The 24,749-nt window shown below is 39.3% G+C and overlaps 1 protein-coding gene across 1 annotated transcript in view; it reads right to left on the minus strand.

The window, feature by feature from the left end:
* The window catches only part of LOC140239464 (uncharacterized), a 78,046-nt gene extending 53,877 nt beyond the window's left edge, over window positions 1–24,169 (minus strand). Inside the window, exons 1-10 of the mRNA XM_072319628.1 lie at window positions 24,043–24,169; window positions 22,874–22,916; window positions 21,665–21,779; window positions 19,380–20,169; window positions 18,917–19,038; window positions 15,406–15,573; window positions 13,649–14,028; window positions 12,735–13,008; window positions 10,593–11,056; window positions 9,603–9,714 (exon numbers count right to left, since the gene is read on the minus strand). Of these exons, the coding sequence (XP_072175729.1) occupies window positions 9,603–9,714; window positions 10,593–11,056; window positions 12,735–13,008; window positions 13,649–14,028; window positions 15,406–15,573; window positions 18,917–19,038; window positions 19,380–20,169; window positions 21,665–21,779; window positions 22,874–22,916; window positions 24,043–24,078 (2,504 nt within the window). The 5' untranslated portion in view covers window positions 24,079–24,169. The remainder of the gene's footprint in view (window positions 1–9,602; window positions 9,715–10,592; window positions 11,057–12,734; window positions 13,009–13,648; window positions 14,029–15,405; window positions 15,574–18,916; window positions 19,039–19,379; window positions 20,170–21,664; window positions 21,780–22,873; window positions 22,917–24,042) is intronic.
* Between the last annotated feature and the right edge of the window lie 580 nt (window positions 24,170–24,749).

The following is a 24,749-nucleotide window of genomic DNA, read 5'->3' on the forward strand; positions in this document are numbered from 1 at the left end:
ATCTGGTCAGGAACCTATGCAGGGATGCCTTGACAGGGTGGGTTCATAAATCACACGCTGAACATTCAAAACCCACATAAATTTCACGAAACTTGACCAAATTGTAGAAGAAGGCTTACTAATTCCAGAAAAATAATAAAAATTGGGGGTTTGAGTGCTCATTTTTGTGCTAGCAGCGTCCCCATGCGACATAAATCATCGTAAGTCCCCAAAATCTCTTCAGGAACCTATTCAGAGATGCCCTGACAGGGTGGGTTCATAAATCTCACGCTGTACATTCGAAACCCATGTCATTTTCACGAAACTTGAAAAAATTGTAGAAGAAGGCTTACTAATTCCAGAAAAACAATAAAAACTGGGGGTTCATGAGATCGTTTTTGTGCTGGCAGCACCCCCATATGATAAGAATCATCCTAGAACCCCAATATCTGGTTATATACCTACCGTGGGTTCCCTGATTAGGTGGGGTTCATGAATGTCATGCTGTACATTCAAAACCCATGTCATTTATATGAAACTTGATCAAATTGTAGAAAAGGGTTACTTAATGCAGAACAATTGTAAAAATGGGGGGTTCGTGTGCTCGCTTTTGTGCTAGCAGCGCCTCCTTGCGACAGAAATCATCGTACGACCAGCAAACCTGGTCAGGAACCAATGCAGGGATACCCTGACAGGATGGGTTCATGAATCTCATGCGGTTCACTCAAAACCCCATGTTTTTTTTTTTTTTTCAAAAAACAAAAACAAAAACAAAACAAAACATGTCACAATTGCAGTGATAGGGTGGAAAAATATTCTGAAAGGAAGACCCATGTGCGTTTTTGGTATTATTTTCCTTGCACAGCCATAATGATATTACGTGGACATAAGCGTGGAAAACTCCACACTGACATGCTTGTTTATTTTCTTTGTTTTACCCACTTGCTGTAACCATGTGCAAAAAGTGGTAGTGGAGGAAGAAGAATAAATATAAGGAAATGGGAGTTTTGGCATCAGTCTAACGGTCCTCTAAAGGAAAAACAAATTGTAATATAATAGCGTTGATTGTAGATTGCATTTGTTGGTTGTTGCAGTTGTTGGTAAAGTGTGTGTTGTAAACTATATGGAGATGTAAACTATATGGAGTTCCCCCCCCCCAAAAAAAAATTCTTTGATTATGTTACACTAGATTTGGTAATCAAAAATTAATATATGAATGGTAAAAGTGATAAATACATGTTTGGTAATGCATTCATGACCTTGTAATTTGTTATCAAAAATTAATTTATAATATTTTGTATTAGTAATGACAAGTTTAGATCTAATTATCATTTAGATTTTCACAGAGATACCCAGATTGTTTTAGTTATTAAACCTACAGATGAAATGTGTGTCATATGTTCGTTGTTATTGTTGTTGTTGTTTTTAACACCTAGTCTAGAAGACTAGCAGTTCCCAACTAGGGCCTAAAGGTCCTAGGTACCTTAGCACTTGACTTGACCATGTTGATGAAAAGATAATGAACTGCATGTCACAAAGCAGATCAATGGAATGAAGATAGAAACAGCTCAGTTCCACTTTACAGCTTCCAGATTACGTCGATCAGTGTTGTGCTGCCATGACCATGTATATGCAGCTCTATCCACTGAACTTTGTGTATTACGTACAGACTGTAATGCGTACAGTCGGCACGCGAGCTGAGCAAGGCCGCCCAGCGCGGCCACGGTGGGGAGCTATCGGGTATCCGTACGTACCACACTCTAGCTCGATCTCCTAGCATCCGCTCAGCTCAGCTAGCTCAGCTCATCACTCGTGCGTGCGCTTTTACACTCTTTGCTACGTCACTGACCAACCTGCGCAGCTAGGATGCGCACAAACATAACTGAGGAACGTCCTTAAGATAGTTCAGTTAGTGAAAATTGTGCTACATTTTACATATGGGTGCATACACAACAATCGAGGATATTGTTAAAGGTTTAGAATTTCCCAATTTGCATAGTGTGAATTACAATTTGCCTCCATGCATGCACCAAATATATGCAGAACAGGCAGGTGCTTTATATGCACATTTTGTATCCCTAAGGAACCCCTAGGGCCTCACATAGATGCTTTTTCTTCTGTTTTAAAGATAATATAAAGTTTTGGTATTACCTCAAAAGTTTCCCTGAATTTCCTTGTCTTAGTTTGTGTTTCAGGTTAAAGTACCTTTCATATAACTAACACTGTGAGACTTACTCGCCCCCAAGTGCTCTCATGTCTTAGTAATCATGCAATAATGGTTTCGTACCAGAGCCGCCGCCGTACGGCGGCAGCGAGGTAGTACACGTATTGTGCGAATATCACTGCGACCAGCAGCGTACAGCCCCATATGCATACTGTGTAGCTAACTGCGACCAGCAGCCCCATACGCATAGCGTAATGGGGCTTCGCATTGTAGCCTACAGGATCATGACAGATTTAGTATCGCGGGTAAATATCAACTTAAAATCCAAAAATTTCTTCAATTTAAAGACTTACCAGTTAAGTTGAAGTATTAAAAACAGGCTTTGGGCAATGTTTGGTTTTGCCAATAGTCCCTTTCTGTTCGAATTGATGACTGAATGTGACTCGGTCGAGAGGACCTTGGGAGAGCTACACTGAATTGACGGCCAGCGCATGCGCACACAAACATCTTATCCGTTCATGGATTTGAAATTTGTTCACATGTGATGTGTGCGTATGCGCTGGCCGTAGTAATCAGTGTATGTAGCTCTCCCACGGTCCTCTCGACAGAGTCACATTCAGTCATCAATTCGAACAGAAAGGGACTATTGGCAGAACCAAACGTTGCCCGAAGCCTGTTTTCAAGACTTCAACTTAATTGGTAAGTCTTCAAATGGAAGAATTTTGTGGATTTTATGTTGATATTTGCCCGAGATACTAAATCTGTCATGATCCTGGATGCTACAATGCGAAGCCCCATTACGCTATGCGTATGGGGCTGCTGGTCACTATGCGTATGGGGCTGCTGGTCGCAGTTAATTGCATGATTACTAAGAAATGAGAGCACTTTGGGGCGAGTAAGTCTCACAGTGTTAGTTATATGATAGATACTTTAACCTGAAACACGGAAATTCAGGGAAACTTTTGACGTACCAAAACTTTTTATTATCTTTAACTGTTCTGAACAAATGGGCATATGACCAGAGCAAAACTCATCAATGTCCCCAATCAGCCGTTCACGAGAACACACACACACACACATACACACAAACACACCTACACTTGTGATAGCTGCACATGAATAGATTCCTATAGGCCCTAATCACTGACACTACAGGTTTCACCATAGCTACAGAACTCAAACTTAACCCGTTGAGGACAGACTGATTTTGCTACAACACGCATTTCCCACAGACACCTGCCCGAGTATACTCGGGACTCGTCCTCAATGGGTGAAACAACAAACGGGCTCTGTGAAAACGCAATAATGATAACATAAACAGTACACGAGTGGAATGTGGAAATGAAAGTGCAATACCCTCGTGTGATTGCAATCTCTCATGTTCATGGAGAGCAATCACACAGTCAAGATCACAGATTAACATCATGGTCCTCTAGTGATTAGCATACTTGAACAGTAAAAGTGGCCTCAAGTGAAGCTCAGTATGTGCTTGCACGGCCTGTGTGTGGTGGTGGTGGTGGTGGTGGTGGTGGGGGTGATAATTGTGGCTTGAATATTGACACTATCATGCCTGCCACACTTGTGTCAAACAGACCTTAATTCTCAGGTACATGTACATGAAATATTCAGAAGCACACAAAAAGAAGGAACAATTTTACTACTACTAATTGGTTTATGTATGCATGAAATCATGAATTCTAACCACACAGAAATAGAGATAGATAGAGAGAGGAAGAGAGGGAGGGATCAGATCAGTGTTTCATTGGAATCAGCAACAAAATGAATACAAAAGGAAAAATCAATTCTTAACATAATAATAATCAATTCTTTCAACATAAAAACAGACAATGTCTACTTTTCAATACCTTTATTTCTAAAAATCTATTATCTACCAAACTAATAAATAATTTGGGTGAATTTCCCCCTTTTTCTTTGCTTTTTCTTTCTTTCTGAATTAAATGCCAGACCTGTGATGTGAAGTCTCATATCTTGTGAATATTTATTTCAATATGGTGACTTTTCACATATCTTCAGAGATATATTTTTCTGCTAACATGTGACAACAATGCTAATGAATATAGCATGGTCATCTGGGGGTGAGAGCCCTGCATTATCATTAATATCAACCTCTTTAGTTACTACATTGTACATTTCATTTAACGTACAAATAGTGATATCCACAGTTATCTTCTTTTGAATAAAAAGAAAAACAAATTGCTATATTGTACATTTTCAAACTAATATACAGCAATAGTGATACTCACACAGTTATTCTCTTTTGTAGAAAAAATGTATACAAACAAGGTAAAAACCACAAGTACAGCCAAAGAAACAAATGATCACTGACAGATCATGCAAAACTGCTTTTATGTGGATGCTGATCTAATATATCTGTGATAGCGCAGATTATCAGCAAATGGTGACAAGCATGTCCAGCACTCAGCAATAATCCAACACAGTATGTGTTTTTCTTCCCAAATCCCACATCCAAGCAATCAATCCCATGAATACTCCATCATACCTGCCTGGAATCACCCTTAACCACTGCCCCACAGCTGTACTGCCAACACTACAGTGAATCATAAAGACGTGTACATGGTTATGAAAGCAGGAAATTAAAAAGCTATATCTCTGACATTGTTTCCTTCGAAAATGTAGAGGGCTGTCAAGAGCGGATTTCCATACAAATCATAAGACTTTATACCTTTTCAGCATTACCGTTATCCGCTCTATTCTGAAATGGGCATGAGGAATGCTAATAGGGACTTTGACATGGCTGAAGAACTTGTAAAATAAGTGCAAAGAAAAAGGTGTGTGCATTAAGTAAAAAAGATGCACGGGGTACATCCATACTCTAAAGCTGTATAATTCCACATCAAAGCATGCACTACGGAGTATAGCAAAACAGGGAAAATCAGAGAAAATATAGGGGTGAAACGATTCACTGTCAGGTGCCGGGGCTTTGCTTTATCTTGTGCAAAGCCACACTTGGCAGGTATTACCGGTACACTAAGCTTGCTTCATGTACTGAGGAGGAACTAGACAGCTGTACGTCCACAGTGAATTCGAATGTAAGATTATCATGTCTAAAATAAACCTACCCTAAAGCCTCTTAGCTGCCCCCTGAAAGAAGAAGAAGAAGGAAAAAAACAAACTTGTCTTTATCATGCTGGTTGAAAATCGAAAAGAAAGTCCAAATTTGTGCAAAGATTTGCTTACAAATAAATGCAGTAAATTACACCAAACTGAAAGTAAGTTAAAGTGTCAATGAAATTGGGCAAAAACTGTTTCAGCATCTTTCAAGTTTCACAGATGCATCTACACCAAAGTGATCGGGGCAACTATCACATAGTATGATTTATGACTTTGTATCTACATCTATATAAATTGAAATTCAAAATTACCCTGTAAGAGACGATGTCATCACTCTTAAAACAAGTATCCAATTAGCTGGTTAATTTTTTTTTTCACTAAAATCTGTTATAACTGATAAATTGAAAATTAAGAAATCATGTCTTTTGCATCAGACTATTCCCAAGTTGCTTTGATTATCAAACCAGGTATTGCATTTTTGAGAGTATCATCACAAACTTATTACAAACACAGACAAATTATTTTCACAATCAATGTATAAACCAAAAAGAGAGCAACAATGACTTAACATTATTGTTTATCAAATATTCATGATATCGACCTGAATATCTGTGAATGGTCCACTTTTGATGAATCTCTAATCATTGTTCTGTTTGTGGAAAGAGCTTTCCAGAGGTTCCCCTGAACTCTTTGTGAACCACATTCACATGCCCGACTTAGTCAACATCTCGCCAGCTTTGCATATTTTGCTAAAAATGCACAATTGCTATACTGATAGATAAATCGCAATATGCCAAAGTACATTGAAAAGGTCAGAGCCATGGCTTTTGTCATAAAAGTTATATCACTGCAAAGCTTGCGATTTTCTCTCCAACTTTGCTGTACTGCATTTCACGCATACAATGCTTCTATAAAATCTTGCATGGCTTTGAAAAACGGAATTATTTTGAAAAGTGCTCATGCATTGCAATCTCAGAATAATGTTGGCACACGAGGGTTTACACCATGGCACACCAACAGTTAGAGTGATATGATGTGTGACAAAAACTATTTTAAGAGATGATTGAAATGCAAAATCTAGGTTAAAATACTCCCCAGGAAAATTTGTGGCAGAGTGTGGACGTTGACAGCATGAATATAACATTGATCAGTGTATGTAAAAAAATAAATAAATAAATAAAAAAAAAAAACAGAGAAGAAGAGCATGCAAAGATAGCATTACAGCAGACTCTGGAGTACATGTAGGTTGAATGAGGAGGACAACACTTGAAAATATTGCGTGAAGTGTATGTCAAAGTAGAGGCAAAGGAAAACACATCAACTGCAACCTCAAAGGTAGCAGACTCTGAGTAACATTTGGAAATTATCTGCTATTTTGGTTCTACCCTGATCTGATGAAAACCTGATGTCTTTATAGGTCTTTATATGTCTTTATGTGCAAAGGTGTCATGGGGAATATAACGGCAGTGATAACACTACATATCGTCTGTTGAGAATGAGAAGGGCGTTAAGTCATCTTGAACACTATGGGTTTTGTGACAACTTAATGCCCTTATCATTCTCAACCGACGATATGTCATTTTGTGGATTCACTGCTATCAAAGTTCAGTGCAGTCAGCACGCCAAAACAACCCCAGTGCATTGTGAGATAGAGTCGACCACATAACGTGCCAACCTTCCCAGGACCAAGGGCATATAGGTACATCAACAACATGTCTCAATCATTCTTGTCACCACATAATATGACAACTAGGGGGATTGCAATTAGCTAGGAGGCCACTACCGCTGGGGGCGCTATTTGAATTCCGCGGTCATAGTAACTTTGGATCCCCACATCCAATGACATGGTGCAATATGGCTCTCGCCACTGAAAGTGAGAAACATTGATGTATAGATATAATTAGACTGTAAAACTCATAGACAGAAGTAGCTGTAGTGACAGAGAAAATTTGCAAACAAATTTCATGGCGGGGATAAGAAACTTTGTTTCAAGTAGTCAATAAAAGTGCTATCCACAGTGGTATTTTGGAAGAGAAATGAGCACCAGGACATATGACCAGCATTTGATATTTGCGTGGCAATGAAAGGAGTAGTAAAGTAATCTGTCTCAAGAAGACTAGTCCTACACAGGTCATTAGCAGATTACAAACACGGATATCTCAAGCCCTTGCTTTAAGTAAAGAATTTGCAATCCCGCAATCCTGTAAGTATTCAAGCTTGGAGCCTTGCATTGAATGTACATTCTACAATCCTCCCTTTTGTTTTAACTGATATACGGGACCCTGGTATACCAGGTTCCAAAAATGTAGACAAAAGTGCCAACATTCATGTTTATTTGTGTTTTGCTTCCCAGAAAATGGCTTCAAAAGGAATATTAGAGTTTCTTCTATCAACATCTGTTTTCTTTCTGTATGAAAACTGTGCGGATCACAATATTTTTTGCCTTTTTTTCCACCGTAGCATGCGCTTGTTTCGTGACAAAACTCGTATGAAGATGTACATAGCGATCAAGGCTGAGCTCAGTACGTAGATTTTGGCTTTTGCTAACCCCAATCAGGTGCTACCTCTTTTGTATAATTATAACAAAAGAGTCTGTGAGCCCATGAGCACACACTCTATTCATACCTAGCACCTAATCAATATTTTCATTGTTCGATGGCACATGTAGTTGACCATGGAAAGGGGATACATGTACCGCTTGACTGCTCTCACACAGGTGGATTACCAACCTGTCCGTTTGCTGTCAACCTGCAAAAAGAATCTCGTTTGGGAGCACTAAAGGCTCTTAGAGAATTGTGGGAGGAACAGGTCAACAGGGAAGGCATTCTGGTACATAGATATAAGGATACTGAAACATCTTTCCTTGAAACAAAGGTCAGGGTTCTTCTAGGAAGAACACAGGGAAGAATCAACAACATACTTATATTTCATTTCACTTCAGTGGACAGTAAAACTGAACAAATAGAACAGTGAAGGTTTCAATTAATCACAAAATGCACCCAAATTTTCATGAGAAAATATGTTATGTCATATTTCAATGAAATCAAAATGGGAACATTATACCATTCACATGAAATCATTAGAGTTGAAGTGATAAGTCATAACAAACTCTACAGGGGCAGTTGTAGTTACTAATCACCTACCTAACTGCTCCAAACCAATAGGGGAGTTTCGAGGCAATGATATCTTTGTTTGTTTGTTGTTGTTGTTTTTTTGCTTGGGACTTTAATTTTTATTATTGATTTTTATCACTGTAAAACATAAAATTCATGTACTTTCATACTTGTAAAAAGATTTTGATGAACTTCTATTATTCTGTTTGTTTGACTTTGCTATCTTTATCAAAGTCAACTATTGTGAACATGATGTGAGATTCCCCCATAAGTCAACTTAGTCTTCATATCAATGTCAACTTAGTCTTCATATCAATGTCAACTTCTGCATGGCAGGCTACTGCAAACAATTGCATTTCACACACATGCCACACTTACACAATAGAATCAGTAAGCACAAGTTTACCACATTATATCTTAACTTCTTGTCCATGTCTGAAAGTTAGAAATATGTTTTTATTTTTTGGATGTGGTTTTTATTGAAAAGCTTTGGATTTACATGGCAGGAGGTGGAATTAGCAACCTTCAACAGGACTAAGCTCACAACTTATGAAGGATCGGGTCCTAACGAGGGTACCAACTGATAAGGTCTACACTAAACACCTTCCATATCAAGAAGTCATACTGTGCAGTCTTAAGAAGTCACTTCTGAGATGCCTATACTAAAAGTGGACGGGTATTCCCATCTCTTTTCAAAACAGAAAATGTCCCACATCCTAAAAATTGTAACCATAGTTTTTCTGCAGGGAAAGATGGATTTCTCCTCTAAAAATAAAATGGGGGGGGGGGGGGGTAAAGTGTATATGATGGCCTGAATCTAAATGTATATAAAACCTTCCTGAGTGTACTGTACTCAGGAAGGCTAATGCAAACAAAGAAATCATACTATGATCTCTTTGTCTACATTATTCTCATTATTCTTCGAATTGAATTGGAACACACAAGTGTTACATTATCAATACTACTTCTTCTGTGGCAGCAAACAAGTGTATATCATAATTCAAGTAAAATCATGTCAATGCCCCCTAGATTATCCATAGCCTGTGTAGAGACACACATGCAGATTGATGTGGAGAAATTCATCATCCAACTCTTGCCACTCCACACTTAACCTGTTGAGGACGAGTCTCGAGTGTACTTGGGCAGGTGTCTATGGGAAATGCGTGTTGTAGCAAAAGTAGTCCGTCCTCAACTGGTTAATCATCCCCCACCACGGTGCTTCTCCTCTCTCACCGTCACCACGCCCCCCTTACCTGCAGGGTTTGCTTGGGTGGATGTAGGGACAGTCACTGCCGTTCTTGCAGGCGGGCCAGAACTTACACCGCTCCTTGATCTCCTCTGCCACATCTTGGCCGTGGTCTTGGTCTGTGCAGAAAAATGGTTATTTATTCATTTATTCACTCATATATCTATCTATTCATGTTCATTCATTCATTCATTCATTCATTCATTCATTCATTCATTCATTCATTCATTCATTCATTCATTCATTCATTCATTCATTCATTCATTCATTCATTCATTCATTCATTCATTTAGTTAGTTCATTTTAAATAACAAAGTAATGAATACTTTAAAAATGTATACAGTAACGAATCAAGGACATACTGTTGTAAGTAGCAATATACAAACCATGGCAAGGCTGTGTGTAAATAGTGCAGAATAAGTCTTTGATGATAATAATACACAAATTCATCACATTATTTGAAATAGGATGATACCCTTTACACAAAGTAGGGATATCAAGTTGACCCACTTCTACTCTAAGAGAGAGATGCTTGCTCTTATGAATGTTTGAATAGGTGCTATCAAGATCAAGACCCTACCCTGTAATGGTTCATGCTGTCATTTGACATAAATTGGTACCTCACATTTTGGAAATGATTCCACTTCAAAAGTCTCTGCCCGCTGAGCAAATAAATGAGTTTAGATGATTTAGTCAAATTCTTGAGAAAGGATGACATCATACTATCAGTCATATGACATCTGTATCTGTGTTTCCAAAAGTGCTTTGACCCTCGTGTGTAATTTGAACTGCCTGAACAAGGGCAAATTACATTACAATCACAAAGCATTGATGTTTTGTGGATTGTACTTCTCACAGCAATATGACCTTCTCAAGAAGACACTGCATTTGAGTATGTAGCATGCTCAACTGCACCATGGATCTATAGCAAAATATCCCATCTCAATCACAAGCCATCACAAAACCAGCACCCACAACTCAACACAGAGGCACAAACCTTCATCTGATTCCTGCAGGGAGAAAGTGACCGGCGCCACCTTGGGCTGAGGTGGGGTGTAAGTGGGGTCCTTGATCAGGTGCTGGGAGGGCTGGACCCTGCCCACGGTCACTTCTTTCTCGTAGATTGGGTGATGCTTCTGCACCACATGATGATAGCTGGGCAGGGGGGTGGTAGAGTCGTACAGAAAGAACGAGTCCTCCTCCTCCTCCACAGTTTCCATCTCCTCCAATTCGCCGACTTCGCTCTGCTCCAGGCTGGAGTTCAGTAGATGCAACTTCATGTCTGACGGAAGCAGCCTGGAGGATTGGAAAGGGGTCGCTGACGCCAGACGGGAGTTGCGCTCCGAGGACTCGAACGGAAAGGCCATTCCCTTCCTGCGGCCCTCAAGGGTCACAATGAAGCGTGGATTCACATCCTCAATGGGTGTTGGTAAGACGGGCACAGCCTGTGGAGGCGACGTCCTTGAAGAAGAGGGGAAGAAGGCCTTGAATCTTCAGACATGTACACTACTGACCTTTTTACCACAGTTTCCACGAGGATCAAAACAAATTGGATTAGGTCTCTTCGTTGGCTTATATGACCATTAGAAGGGGCACTGTTGCACTTGACAGGCACTTTGATTGTAGCAGTCTTGTTTTACAGTTCTCCACATATGGAATATCAAAAAGATTAGACTATGGGCATACTGCACCATAGAAATTCATAGCGTTGAGATTTAATAAGTGGCACATACACAGTTGTACACGTAGCATTTAGGTAATGGCCATCACAAATCAGCATATCAGCCAATGCGATGTGCTTTGCACAAAAGTCCTGACACTAATCACCAGAGAGTTGGGTTCAGAAAGGGGACCAAACTATATCTTGTCACGATAATCTGCATGTGAGACTTTGATACACCTTGTTACAGCTAATCAGTGAGATTTGTCTGACAGCCTAGGGCTTGTTTGTCTGGCATTGTTTGTTTGCTTGTCTCGTTTCTTTTGGGGGAATTATTTGAGCATCAATATGACAGCTCTGCAAGTTATGGATACTCCTCTGTATGGCAAATATCGGTTTGAGTGACATTTACATAGGGTTACAAACTATTTTTAAGGATTACGGGAAGACAAATATGGAGTCAAATAAAGTCCATAAAGATTTGAGTTTTTATCAGATTTGTGCCTTTGTCATCAGCAGTGATGACCTGAATAGGTGGGTTTATTAATGTTACAAAAATTATGGATTTTTTACTCCTCAAGGAAATAGTCACAAACTATGCAATCAAAGGTCACTCAAAAATTGATGTGTCATAATCTTTTATGATCTTTTCATGAGCTGTGATGACCTGCAACAGGCAGGTTCATTAATGTAATCAAATGTTTGAATTTTCTTGCAACAGCTCTAATAGTAACAAACTATTTCTTCCATCGGGACATATTAAATCCATTTCAATACATTCAATCCAGTTGGCATGCCAGCTTTCTGGTTGTCCGGAACAAGCTTTGCTCCAAAGGTATATGCAGAATGTCTTTAATAGTAAACTGGTCTACATAGACCAAATTGCAAGTGTGTTCAAATTTATGGATCCCTTTCCTCTAAGGACCAAGTATCAAGCTATTCTATCTGCCTGTGTATACACTCAATGCATTTAAGTCTTGAAAAACATTTTGCGTATATTTGTTATAAGTACAGCTGTACATCATGCAAGCCTCAAGCAGGCCTCTGGCAAGCTTTCCAGTTGTTGGGACAATCTTTCATTATAAAGGTATGCATAAAATTTGAACATGTCAGCAAACTGGTCTACATCGAAAATGAATAGTTACGTTCAGACAGTGATCCTTACCCTAAAGTATAAGCTAACTTCGATGATAAGCTCTCTGGGGCGCCAGGTGTTGCACAGTAAATTTCATTACAAAATCAGTCATTTCATGCCAATGGAATGACTGATTTCATGATGAAATGGCCATTACAAAATGACTGATTTTGTAACCTTATTGACCGCATGACACTTGGCGCCCCATAACGCTTATCCTTGAAATCAACTTATCCTCGAGGTCAAGGATCACTGTCTGAATGAAACTAATGACACTGATGCAATACCAGCACAACACTCGTACTGAAGTCCGGAATATATGAATGCACACATATCATTCTCACCTCTTTTGCATCACTGACAAGGTATCAAACTGGATGGGCCGGACGATGGTGGTGGTCCTGGTATCACCAGTGGGTTCCTGTGGCACCCGTTTTTCCACCTCCTCCACCTCCACCTCCTCCTCCATCTCCTCCTCCTCCTCCTCCTCCTCTGCTCCCTCCCTCCTCACTTCCTGCTCCACAAACTCTCCTTCCACTGCCAGAGGTAGCTCCTCTGTGACGTCAGCTTGCTCACTGGCTTCTATGATTTCCATGATTTGGCGCTCAGTTTCAAGCCCTGTACAGGAGAGATAATGAAAAAGAAAAAAAAAATACACACATACTTATTTATATATATATATATATATATATATATATATATATATATATATATATATATATATATATATATATATATATATATATATATATATATATATGCACACACACACACAAACCAAATGTGACTACCCAGCTCAGAACCCATAAAAAGTAGGCTAAAATGAATTTCTACACAGTTTCAAAGAGAAAGCTCTAGGTTTTAAAGAGATGTATAACTTGGTAAAATTGGACCATTCTACAGTGATTGAAATATAAAGAGAGTGTTACAAGTGCAGTTTCATAGGAAAGAGAGAAAAGAGGATTAAAAGCTAAGATTCACTCAGGCATGCTGTGGAGAAGCATCAATCAAAATACATCGCTACGCTAGAGTTATCCCTGTCTGCTGGTATGGATCTGAAAGATCACACAACAAAGCTGAGATTAACTGACCCTGAGACAATGATTTCCGCTGTTTCACAATAATCCACATTATTTACATTCACAGTGAAAGGAGCACCTGTCTGAGAAAATATGGTACAGAAAAACTGCTGATAATCCTATCTTGATTTCAGTTTTCTTTTTAGTTGCCTGTGAGCATTTTAAAAATCAGAACCAACCTTCATCATCATCATCTCTGACTGTTATCTTCTTCTCATCCTCCATCATGTCTGCCTCATCCTCCTTCTCCTCAACCTGCTGTTCCTCCGGCTGTTGCTCGATGACCTCCAACACGGATTCCCTTCCGCCGGCATCCTCCTTCTCGCTCTCCACCCGCTGATACTCGTGTGCGTCAAAGTTTCTCTCCTTGGCCTCCTTGAAGCGGGATCTGGACATTAGGCCCAGCGGCCGGACGGTCACTGCCACTTTCTCCTCCACCGGTGGCTTGGCCTTGGGTTTGGCTGTGGACAGACCAGTGGCCCCCACAGCCCTGGAAAAGATTTTCTTATGTGCACTGGACGTTGCTATGCTAGAGTTATCCCTGTCTGCTGGTATGGACCTGAAAGATCACACAACAAAGTTGAGATTAATTGACCCTGGGACAATGATTTCTGCTGTTTCACAATAATATACTTATCTACATTCAATTTTTCATCTTTAAAGGTAACAACTCAGTAAAAACTTGATACACAATCATGTAATTTTCAATTCAACAACAAGCAATATAGAATGATACAAGAGACATGCATACACATACATAAATTGGTATCATACTTAATAAATAGCTAAACCTAGATATAATAGTTACCATAAGAATATAGCTATACCTAGATATGATAGTTACCATAAGAATAGAATAATGATAACTTGTGTGCATAATATTCTTGAGGAGGTAGTGTTGTCATCACTTCACAAGTCCCTTTTTCAACTGTACATAAATCTTATCTCTTTTCCATCTTTTGACATAAAATCGCAAAGTGTAAATTGCATCTTAAATTCTTTATAGTCTTTTATTAATCTAGTAACAATAGCTTAGTGGGGGAGGAGATACCCTCTCTAAACTATTAGCATAAACATGGGCTTTACACATTTTATTTCAAGACAAAGTGAGCAAGCTGTGATGCGATGACATCATCACTTCTTTCACTTTTGGTATGTGATTGCAATCAATATCATTATTCAGTAAAAACATGTGAAACTTTAAAATTTCACAACCTCCTCATTTATAATCAAATTTTATGCAACTCATAATATTATTTTTGCCTCGTTTCACTCTGGTCAATACAGTCAACTTGCAAGCAATGTGGCATCACACTTAAAGGACAAGTTCACCTTCATTAACATAAGGATTGAGAGAATATAGCAATATTGGTAGAACACATCATTGAAAGGAAAATCGGACAATTCATTCAAAAGTTATGAATTTTTGAAGTTTTTGTGCAGTCACCGCTGGATTGGAAGACTACTGCAGTGTATGATGTCACATGCGTACAACAATATAAGGAAAATATAAACAGAATTTCACAAAATTTCATCTTTTGAAAAAAGTACACATTCCCTTGACTCAGTAATGACATATGTTATGGGTAATATTATTCCCATTGCCTTTAGAAAGAGGCAAGTCAAATGCTCTTTTATTATGCGAAAAAAATGAAAATATGTTGAATTTTCTTCACATTTTCTTTATACTGTTGTACTCATATGACATCATGAGCCTTAGTAGTCTCCTCGTCCAGCAGTTCCAACACAAAAGTTTTAAAAATTCATAACTTTTGCATTGATTGTCCAATTTCCCTCAAACTTTCACTGATGTGTTCTACTAATATTGCTGCATTCTCTCAATCCTTATGTTAATGAAGGTGAACTTGTCCTTTAAACAGCTGAGCCAAAGATTAGCACTCAGCACCAAAGGTGATGCAGAAGTCTAGATCCCCACCTGGCCACAATCTTCATGGAACCAGACTGGCTGGCAGATCTGACGATCATCCGGACCGGTTCGGCAAACTGGCCTGCTACAGGAAACACGCTGGTAGACTCTTGTGCCTGTGTCATGGCCTTCTTCAATAATACTGTGCTGTTCTGCTTTGTCTTGGGCAGAGCTTGCCTGGCAAACCGAATGCATTTTTGGAAGTTATCAGAGGTGCAGCTAAACCGAACAAGACAATCTTTCAAGACTGAAAGCATTGCATCAAATGAAACACATCAGCATAGCTAATTTTGTGTGGTAACATGGACAAGCAAGTATAAAAAGGAACCAAAAAAAAAAAAAAAAAAAATCCCTGTCCTTTGATTACAGCAATCGATCAGTCAATAGCAATAGCAATCAGCATCTCATAATGGCCACCATGCCACATGGAGATAATGCTCTTACATGTACCTCTGTTTCTACTCATATTCAAACATGTAAGGTGACAAATATGTACAAACTAGTTACCTCCGCCAAGGGAGGAGGTCATGTTTTCATTACCGTTGGTTTGTTTGTTTGTCTATGTGCAAAATAACTCAAAAAGTTGTGCACGGATTTGGATGAAACTTGCAGGGAAGGTTGAGAATGACACAAGGAAGAGATGATAAAAGTTTGGTAGTGATATGCATTTTATGAAGGATTTTCAATATTTTGGCATGTAGGGTCAATGAACTTGGGAGTTCAAGCTGCGCATTTTTTAGGTTTTCACACGCGCACTAAATTGCATGCTCTAGTTTCTGCTAGGGCAAGGCCCACCGTGCAGCTGAGAGTTTATGACGTAACAAAGGCTTCTATATAGGGAAATCGGGCGATTTTTTTTTTCAGCAGACATAATGGGTGGAAATCACTGATCTCTATGGAAGAGCAAGATCATTGGTGGGAAGTAGCTGCTTGGCAGAGGTCTGCGCTCTCAGAGTGCTTTGTAGTTTAATATATATTTTGAATAGTTGGGTGAAGGAATAGACGTATTCTGTGTTTAAATATTTTATGAAACATATGTGTTCATGATGGTATAAGCATGTTTTACAGAGATTTGCAATAAAAGTGTTTCGATCAAAAAATAAAGAAGGTGATTTTAAACAATCAATTATGATGTGCTAATGTCAAACTCCTTTCTTTCACCTTAATCCTCACATCTGTTTACTAGATGAAAAAACAAATGCATATTAGTGATGGTATTGCAACAACAAACAAGAGACCCGCGGGTCTAGCGCTCACCTGAGTATCGCAAGTTCACCTCTCACGTAGTCACTAATCTAAATCATTCACAGCTCCACTAAAATTTGACCAGGCACTCTCAAGTAGAAGATGAAAATGTACAATAAGGGCCCAAATTTTTTAAGATTCCTTAGTTTGGGGGGATTGGGGGCCCCCTGGGGCCCTCTGGGTGGGGCATGGTGCCCATTTTGATAAATTGAGATCCTGACCCCCTAGGGATGCTACCTGCCAAGTTTGACAAAAATCCATTATGAGGTTTTCAGGAAGAAGATGAAAATGTACAATTCAGGCCCCCATTTGGACCTTCCCAACCCAACCCCCCCCCCCCCCCCCCCCCTGCCACCAAGAGGGGCACCCCTGGATTTGCTATGAACAAACTTGAAACTACAGTCATTAATGTACTCACTCATAGTATTATCTTAGCTCTTTTGATTCTAGAGAAGATTTTTAAAGACTCCTTCATTTTGGGGGGTTTGGCCCCCTGGGGTCCCTGGGTGGGGCATGGTGCCCATTTTAACAAATTGAGATCCTAACCTCCTAGGGATGCTACCTGCCAAGTTTGGTGAAAATTGGTCATGGGGTTCTCAAGAAGAAGATGAAAATGTATAATTAAGGCCCCATTAGGACCCCTCCCCACCCCCCTCCCCTGGGTCCCAAGGGGGGCACCCCTGATTCTGCCATGAACAAACTTGAAACTACAGTCATCAATGTACTAACTCATAGTATCAACTTATCACTTCTGGTTCTAGAGAAGAAGATTTTTACAGATTCTTTAATTTTGGGGGGTTTGGCCCCCCCCTGGGGCCCCTGGGTGGGGCATGGTGCCCATTTTAACAAATTGAGATCCTAACCCCCTACGGATGCTACCTGCCAAGTTTGGTGAAAATTGGTCATGGGGTTCTCAAGAAGAAGATGAAAATGTATAATTTAGGCCCCATTACGACCCCTCCCCACCCCCCTCCCCTGGGTCCCAAGGGGGGCACCCCTGATTCTGCCATGAACAAACTTGAAACTACAGTCGTCAATGTACTAACTCATAGTATTAACTTAGCTCTATCACTTCTGGTTCTAGAGAAGAAGATTTTTACAGATTCCTTAATTTCGGGGGGTTTGGGCCCCCCTGGGGGCCCCCTGGGTGGGGCATGGTGCCCATTTTAACAAATTGAGTTCCTAACCCCCTAGGGATGCTACCTGCCAAGTTTGATGAAAATCGGTCTTGGGGTTTTCAAGAAGAAGATGAAAATGTAAAAAGTTTACGCACGCCGGACGCCGGACGACGGACGACGCACAACGGACGCCGGACGAAGGGCGATCGCAATAGCTCACTTGAGCCTTTGGCTCAGGTGAGCTAAAAATCAATGGTTACCAACTGTCAAGTATGTCATGAAATGTATCACTTGTTTGAAACAATGAATACAATATTTGCAGTATTATAAGCAGACAGAGTTAGGTCTTTAAAGGGTGTGTACAGTTCTGGTCGAGGTGAGGATTTAGCTTTTAACGTTTTGCAAGATATTCAGAAACCACTCTATGACATGTCAAAGAGCATGCAGTTCTAAGGGGTATCAAAAGTTTATTCGATGAAAATCGGTTTTGAAATGGCTGAGATATCCAAAAACAAGGTGAAACAAAGAGATCCTAATAAAGTTGTGGCATGTCGCCTTTTATTATTAGTACTTTTTTGGATATCTCAGCCATTTGAAAACCAATTTTCATCAAATAAACATTGAATCCTTCTTAAAATTACATGCTCTTTCATATTTCATAAGAGGCTTTTCATTATCTCACTTAGGAATGTTCAAAACATGAATCCCCACCTCAACCAGTACTGTACAGTCCCTTTAACAGGGCTGTCAACATTTACATACTAATATCTGGGAGATATCAAAAATGTGAATGAAAAGATACCTGAGCACAACATGCACAGACCTCCCAAGCTTTCAAACTGAAAAATAGGGATGATTTGGCTCAAATGTAGGGGGAAAAAAACAGTTCCCAAAGGAGTGTGTGGTAAAATTATCAGGAAAAAAACAAACTCCTATCATAACAAGAGCAGGAAATGGCCAAAATTCAGATTCTTTCCTCCAAATTCAAAATGGTTGGGAGGTCTGCATGCATCTCAATAGGGGATAACACTTTTCAAATCATTCTTTTGTCAGGATATGAAGAGATATGATATAAGAATTTTCAGGGAGACCTAGAAGACCTTGGGTCTAACCTGATCTGTTTTAATGCTCACAGGTAGCAACTCTATTGTACTCACCTCCTTCGAGGCTTGACCGTACTGGCCAGTCTCTTCACTGCTGGTTCATCATCGGAATCTTCTTCATCGTGTATCACCTGACCTATTACCGAGCCAGGCCCCTTTCGCTTTGTGGGTACGCCCTGCTTAACAAGCAAAACAAAAGTAAGGAGAATGCAGTAATCACATCATTTGACTCGGAAAACAACTGGTGAATGAAATTTTAATAATTACTCTAATAAAGGAATAAATAACTAGAATACTATGAAAGAAAGTCATTTTTCCTTTTAAAGATTATTTCTAGAATTCAATAATCTTGAATTGGTGATATCTTTCCATCTTTTTTGACATCTCACAGAGAATAAACATGAGATTCAATATGGGGGAACAGTCAAAATTTGATTTGAAAGGAAAAGAAGAAAACCTTTCCCAGCTTTAAGAATATAGTATTTATGTAACATCTGCTCAGTACACAGCTACTTACGGTGATTTTGAGAACTGCTGACATGTTCGAGGATGATGGTCGGGGGTGCTCCTGCACATTGCCTCTCTGCTTCATGGCAGGAATCCCAAGACGAGATTTGACCGGCCCCCTAGCAGGGACAGGGTTTTGACTCACCCTGCCTCTTGTGCCTAGTGTCACAATGACATTCTGATGAGGTTTATCGACTGACCGTGCAGCTGATACGATGACCGGTGATGCTCCCCCTGCTGCTCTCTCAGGTGTTTTGCGTGGTACCTCTGAGGTCGGTTTAGCAGTTGAAGATTCTCGCTTGGCGGGCAGAGTCACAGATGCCGTTTCTGTGGTTTCAGCTGTGGCCCTCTTGACGGCATCATTTTTTTCAATTTCCTCTGCGAGAAAGTCATTTGTGTCCGGCACCAAGGAGATCACCGGCTCGGACGATGGAAGCCTTTTCAGAATGGACGCAGGCTTCGCGGCCGTAGCAGTAGCTGGCAACGTTACAGAGGGTTTCCCGGCATGATCTTGACTCTGAATTGAGGTCCCAGGTCCGCCTTCACCCTCCACAACTTCTCCTGTAGCTTTTTCAGGAACCTCTACAGTTTTCTCACTGCTTCCATGCTTAGCTCCACTGGAGTCATCCACTTCTTTGTCTCCCTTGCTGCCGCTTTCCTTGCTCCCGTCGGCAGAGTGTCTCCTCGTCTTCTCCTTCTTACCGTCTTTCTTTTTGCTCTTCTTTTTCTCCTTTGCCTTCTCCTTTTTGACCTTCTGTTCATTTCTGGCAGCCTGCAGCTTGGTCAGAACTCCCTGCAGCCTATGACACATGAAGAAAAATCGAATATCAGACTTGACACACTGCATTCGGTCTGCTTGCTTTTTTTCACAGCATAAGAGATATGTTGATCTGCAGCACAATAGCAAATAACAATGGCATCATTATAACAGAACAATACATCTGACAACTTTATTAGACATGTACAAGATGCAATTGTGGAACATAATTATTGGAATAAATAATAATAATGATAAGGTCTTCTTTATCCAGGGCAGCCTCTTCAGTGTTGCCACTGTTCTACCAGGGGGCCCTGCCATTATCATTATCCTAATGCTGCCAGGTACCCATTTATACACCTGTGTCAAGAGGGACAATGTGGGTAAAACATCTTGTCCAGGGACGTAAGCACTGGGTGGGAAACAAACTCGGGTGCTCCGACTGGGAGTCGGGAGTCTTATCCACCATGCCACAGCATCCCCACTTAAATCTTGAAAAGCTGAGTAAGAACTGAAATAGTCTATCCAATCTTTCTACTTTTTCACGCTGCACAACCGAAGCAAATGCAACACAGCATGAACAGCACGAACAGCACAAACAGCACTGTTCACAAATTTCTGCAATAGAGAGGCTTAAGTTTACATGTACTGGCAAGCAAAGATTAAGAGTTAAAAAACCTGGCTGCTGTAGTTGTCTTTGCTTGCACCATCACAAGCTAGCGCCATCACCAAAAGTTTCAGCACGATTTGGCAGAGTTACGGCAGTGGATAGCATCGACTATGCTTTCTTGTGGGGAGGCAGGTTTGTAGTCCACCTTCTACACATCCTGTCTGCCACCATTTGAATATGTGTCACTTCTCCACTTCATATCCTCTACCCAATTCATGGACATTTTGCAGATCATGCATGCTGCATGATACCAGCTTTGATTAATCGTATAGTTTTGGTTGAGACCTAACTTCAGGTTTCTAACATTTTTGGGTGAGATAATGAGAAAACACTTATGAAATATGATAGAGCATGTAATTTCAAGAGGAATTCAATGTTTATTTGATGAAAATTGGTTTTGAAATGGCTGAGATACGCAAAATAGAGCAATCCTAATTAAAGCTGGGACCCACCTTTTATTATGATCGCTTTATTTTACTTTGTTTTTGGATGTCTCAGCCATTCCAAAATCGATTTTCATCAAATAAACTTTGAATTCGTCTTAGAATGGTATGCTTTGTACTATTTCATAAGTGGTTTCTAAGTATATCTCACAAAAAGTTAAAAGCCTAATCCTCGTCTCCACCAATACTGTACTATCCCTTTAATTTGATTCATCAAAAAAAAAAATAAAATAAAATAAACAAATAGAATTGTTGTTGGCATTCCCAGCCACTCGTGTGTTTTGATGTGCCGAATAACATAAAATATCGATGAAAAACCAGATTACCTTTATGTGCTGAAGCTGGCTGTGAGAACTGGGACTACAGTCATTTTGGTGCTGATTTGAGAATGGCAATGGCTTTATTTTCATGATACATAAACTTACCAGCCAGTGAATTTGTCGGTATTGGCTCCCAAAAACAGTGCAAGGTCATCCTTCATTTGTTCTTCTGTTTTCTTATTTGCAATCATCACCATGATGTAATCAGGCAGTTCTTCATCTACATCAATAGGGAGAAAATACATAGTTACAAAGTAGCCCATCATACGCGCACATTGATTGTATGCATAAAAGTTTCATGCAATTCTCCCAACATTAAACAGTCTTCTGATAGGGTCCTATCTTAAAATATTAAGAAAAAAGGGGAAGGAGGGGTATATGAGATTTGCATCTGCTACTCAAAATGATGCTGTAAAAAGATGCACATACATGTATTGTATTTAGATCAAGAAAGGAAAATGCTATCTACAGTATCATATTACTCTCTAATGCATAATTTGTCCCAAGGAGAAAATTATTGTCTGTAAAAATTTGAGTACAAAAGTCTGAAATATAATAAAAAGAAATATACTATATTCATATTTAGTTACACTGATCATTTCAACTTGTTGGTTTGACTTATTCGTATTAACCTCTAAATAGATTAACAAATCAACTACAAACTATGCAGACATGAAATGAAGTTCAAAATGAAATGAAAATAGTCCCTGTCATAATATAAAGTGATCACTGTCATACCAAATGATAACATACAAATGTTATATAGCAGAAAAACAAATTGGACTCTGTATCATGTGCACATGGAAAACATATATGAACTATAAAAAACAATCCGCAACAAGCAATACCATGCAGTACTTTCTTGAAAACATTGATAACCCAAGTTATTTGCAAATGCAGTGGTCCATACTGTTTATGTTACCCACACTTTGGGATTATAAGGAAATATAGTTATTTCAATATCTTTCAAGAAGGCTTTCATAGTAGCTTATTTGACTACTACCCGATAAATTGTGATCAGTAAAAGTCCCATTGCTCAGTGTTGTCAGAGCAAAAACAAGAAAAATGCATGAGATATACATCAGATTCATTGCGCAGTGTAGTAACACAACAGCATCATTCACCCTTTCTTAGGAAAAATGATTACACCTTCCTTTGCAAATTTTGGGGTGACTTAATTTACTCACTGAGTAGATCTAGATAACAAAATATCATCTATCAGAAAAGGCAGATTCCTTGCTGCTGAGAATGCAAGATTCATTGGTATGTAGATAACTGATAAAACAAATGAAATGCTTTATAAAAGTAACTTACCAACATAGTTTCCCAGATCAATAAGCTTGGCCTTGATAGCCTCCTACAGTTAGCAAAGAGATAAACAGAATACAAACTATGTAGATGTCTACAAAGTTGTTGCACTCATATCTCTATATATCAAGGGGAAATGTACTCACACTACAGGTTTTTTGTGCACTGCACATCAGTAACTATACTCCAAAGCAACAAATTATCAATAGTGAGTGATCAATGACTTGAGAAAAGGAGGAAAAGAAGAAAAAAAAAGTTTTGATTCCACAGAATTAAAAACAAGCAAATTCATCTTACCCAGTTGAGTCCCCCCCCCCCAAAAAAAAAAAAAAAAAAACACCAAAAAAAAAAAAAAATAGAATGTTCTACTCACACACAATTATCCTCTTTACAGTATCTGATCTAGTCAGTGTGTCTTTATTAACAATCAACAGGATCAGGACAAAGTCATTATACACAGGGACTTTGTAAATCAATTTGACACAGCTCAGGCTCAGCAAGGCCAAGAGTCACACTCGACACAGCAGGTGAGCCATATTACCAATGCAAAGCAAAATGATAAGGTTCAGATGGAGTTTCTACTTTAATAAAACAGATTTTTTTTTTTTTTTTTTAGTCCTTTTTCGATCTTTTATTATACACTCATTGATTCTGAAATATTGTATAAGAGATCTGTTTAGTGTTGAGGTCAGTTCAGGTTTTAATGTGTACATGGGCTGAGCAATGGTAAGACATGGGGGTGTTTCACAAAGTCAAAGAAATAAAAAATTGACTTTCAAAAGTTAAAATCTAATCACCGGTACCGCTACCGTGACTACCACTGTAAAGTACCTAAATTCATGGATTTATGCAACTAGTTTCCCTGTAGATCTATGTAGTATACTTTTATTTAATGTTTCCAGAATCCACTTGAAATTGTTAGCAAATTACAGACGAATTCATTCGTAACGGTCTGCCGTCTAACATAGATCTAAATTATATTGACATTGTTGTATCTAACGTCCAAATACTTTGTAGTATTGTACACTGTCACTGTAATGAAGGGAAAACTCCCGAATTTGAGGACAACGCGATTCATATGCTATGGGACCGAGGCTACGTTAGGCTCTGTTTCTGGTTTTTCTGTAGTGAATGCAATGGCTATTCAGTAAATACCAAAGCCATACAAAACTTACCCTTATTTTCTGGCTGATTGCTTTGCCCATTTCCATAATGACCGATATTCAGACTTGCGTAAATGACCGATATATTGATACTAGAGTTCTAGATGATAAAACATCTTTCTGCCCTGGGATGTCATCGGTCAAGATCGACGTGCGTCCGTCGTCGCAGTCGTCGCGTCGCGTTGGGTCGCTGCGCCGCGCCGTCGGGTCGCTTTCATTTCCTAGGGCACATCAAAGATCGTACGATCTTTGGGCACATCTTGAAAAACCGTCGATACGATGTTGCTTTTGTTTTAAAGAATATTTTATTCTTCATCAATGGGAAGCACGATGTACAAACAAATTTATACAAAACTCTCTGCACCAATTTCATAATCATTTTCATCAATGGAAACAAAATTTATAATACAATGTACATTTTGATACACTCTGATACTAGTACATTATCTTTTCATGTTGTACGCAAGTTATCGATCGTGGGGGCCGGATAGATTAACGTTTGTTTGTTTGTTTGTTTGTTTGTTTGTGTGTGTTTTGTTTTTGTTTTGTTTTTTTGATATAGCGCTTGCGCCTTTCCAGTACCGGTATAACATCTCCGTGTTACAATTCTATAAGTTTTTACAAGGTTTCATTTGTAGTGAACATGTTATATTGCTTATAAACTTGAGATTGTTACCATGTTCTTGTGCCTTTAAAACAAAGTTTTGAACAATGAAGAA

The sequence above is a fragment of the Diadema setosum genome, chromosome 1 (genome assembly GCF_964275005.1).
Source record: "Diadema setosum chromosome 1, eeDiaSeto1, whole genome shotgun sequence".
Taxonomy (NCBI): domain Eukaryota; kingdom Metazoa; phylum Echinodermata; class Echinoidea; order Diadematoida; family Diadematidae; genus Diadema; species Diadema setosum.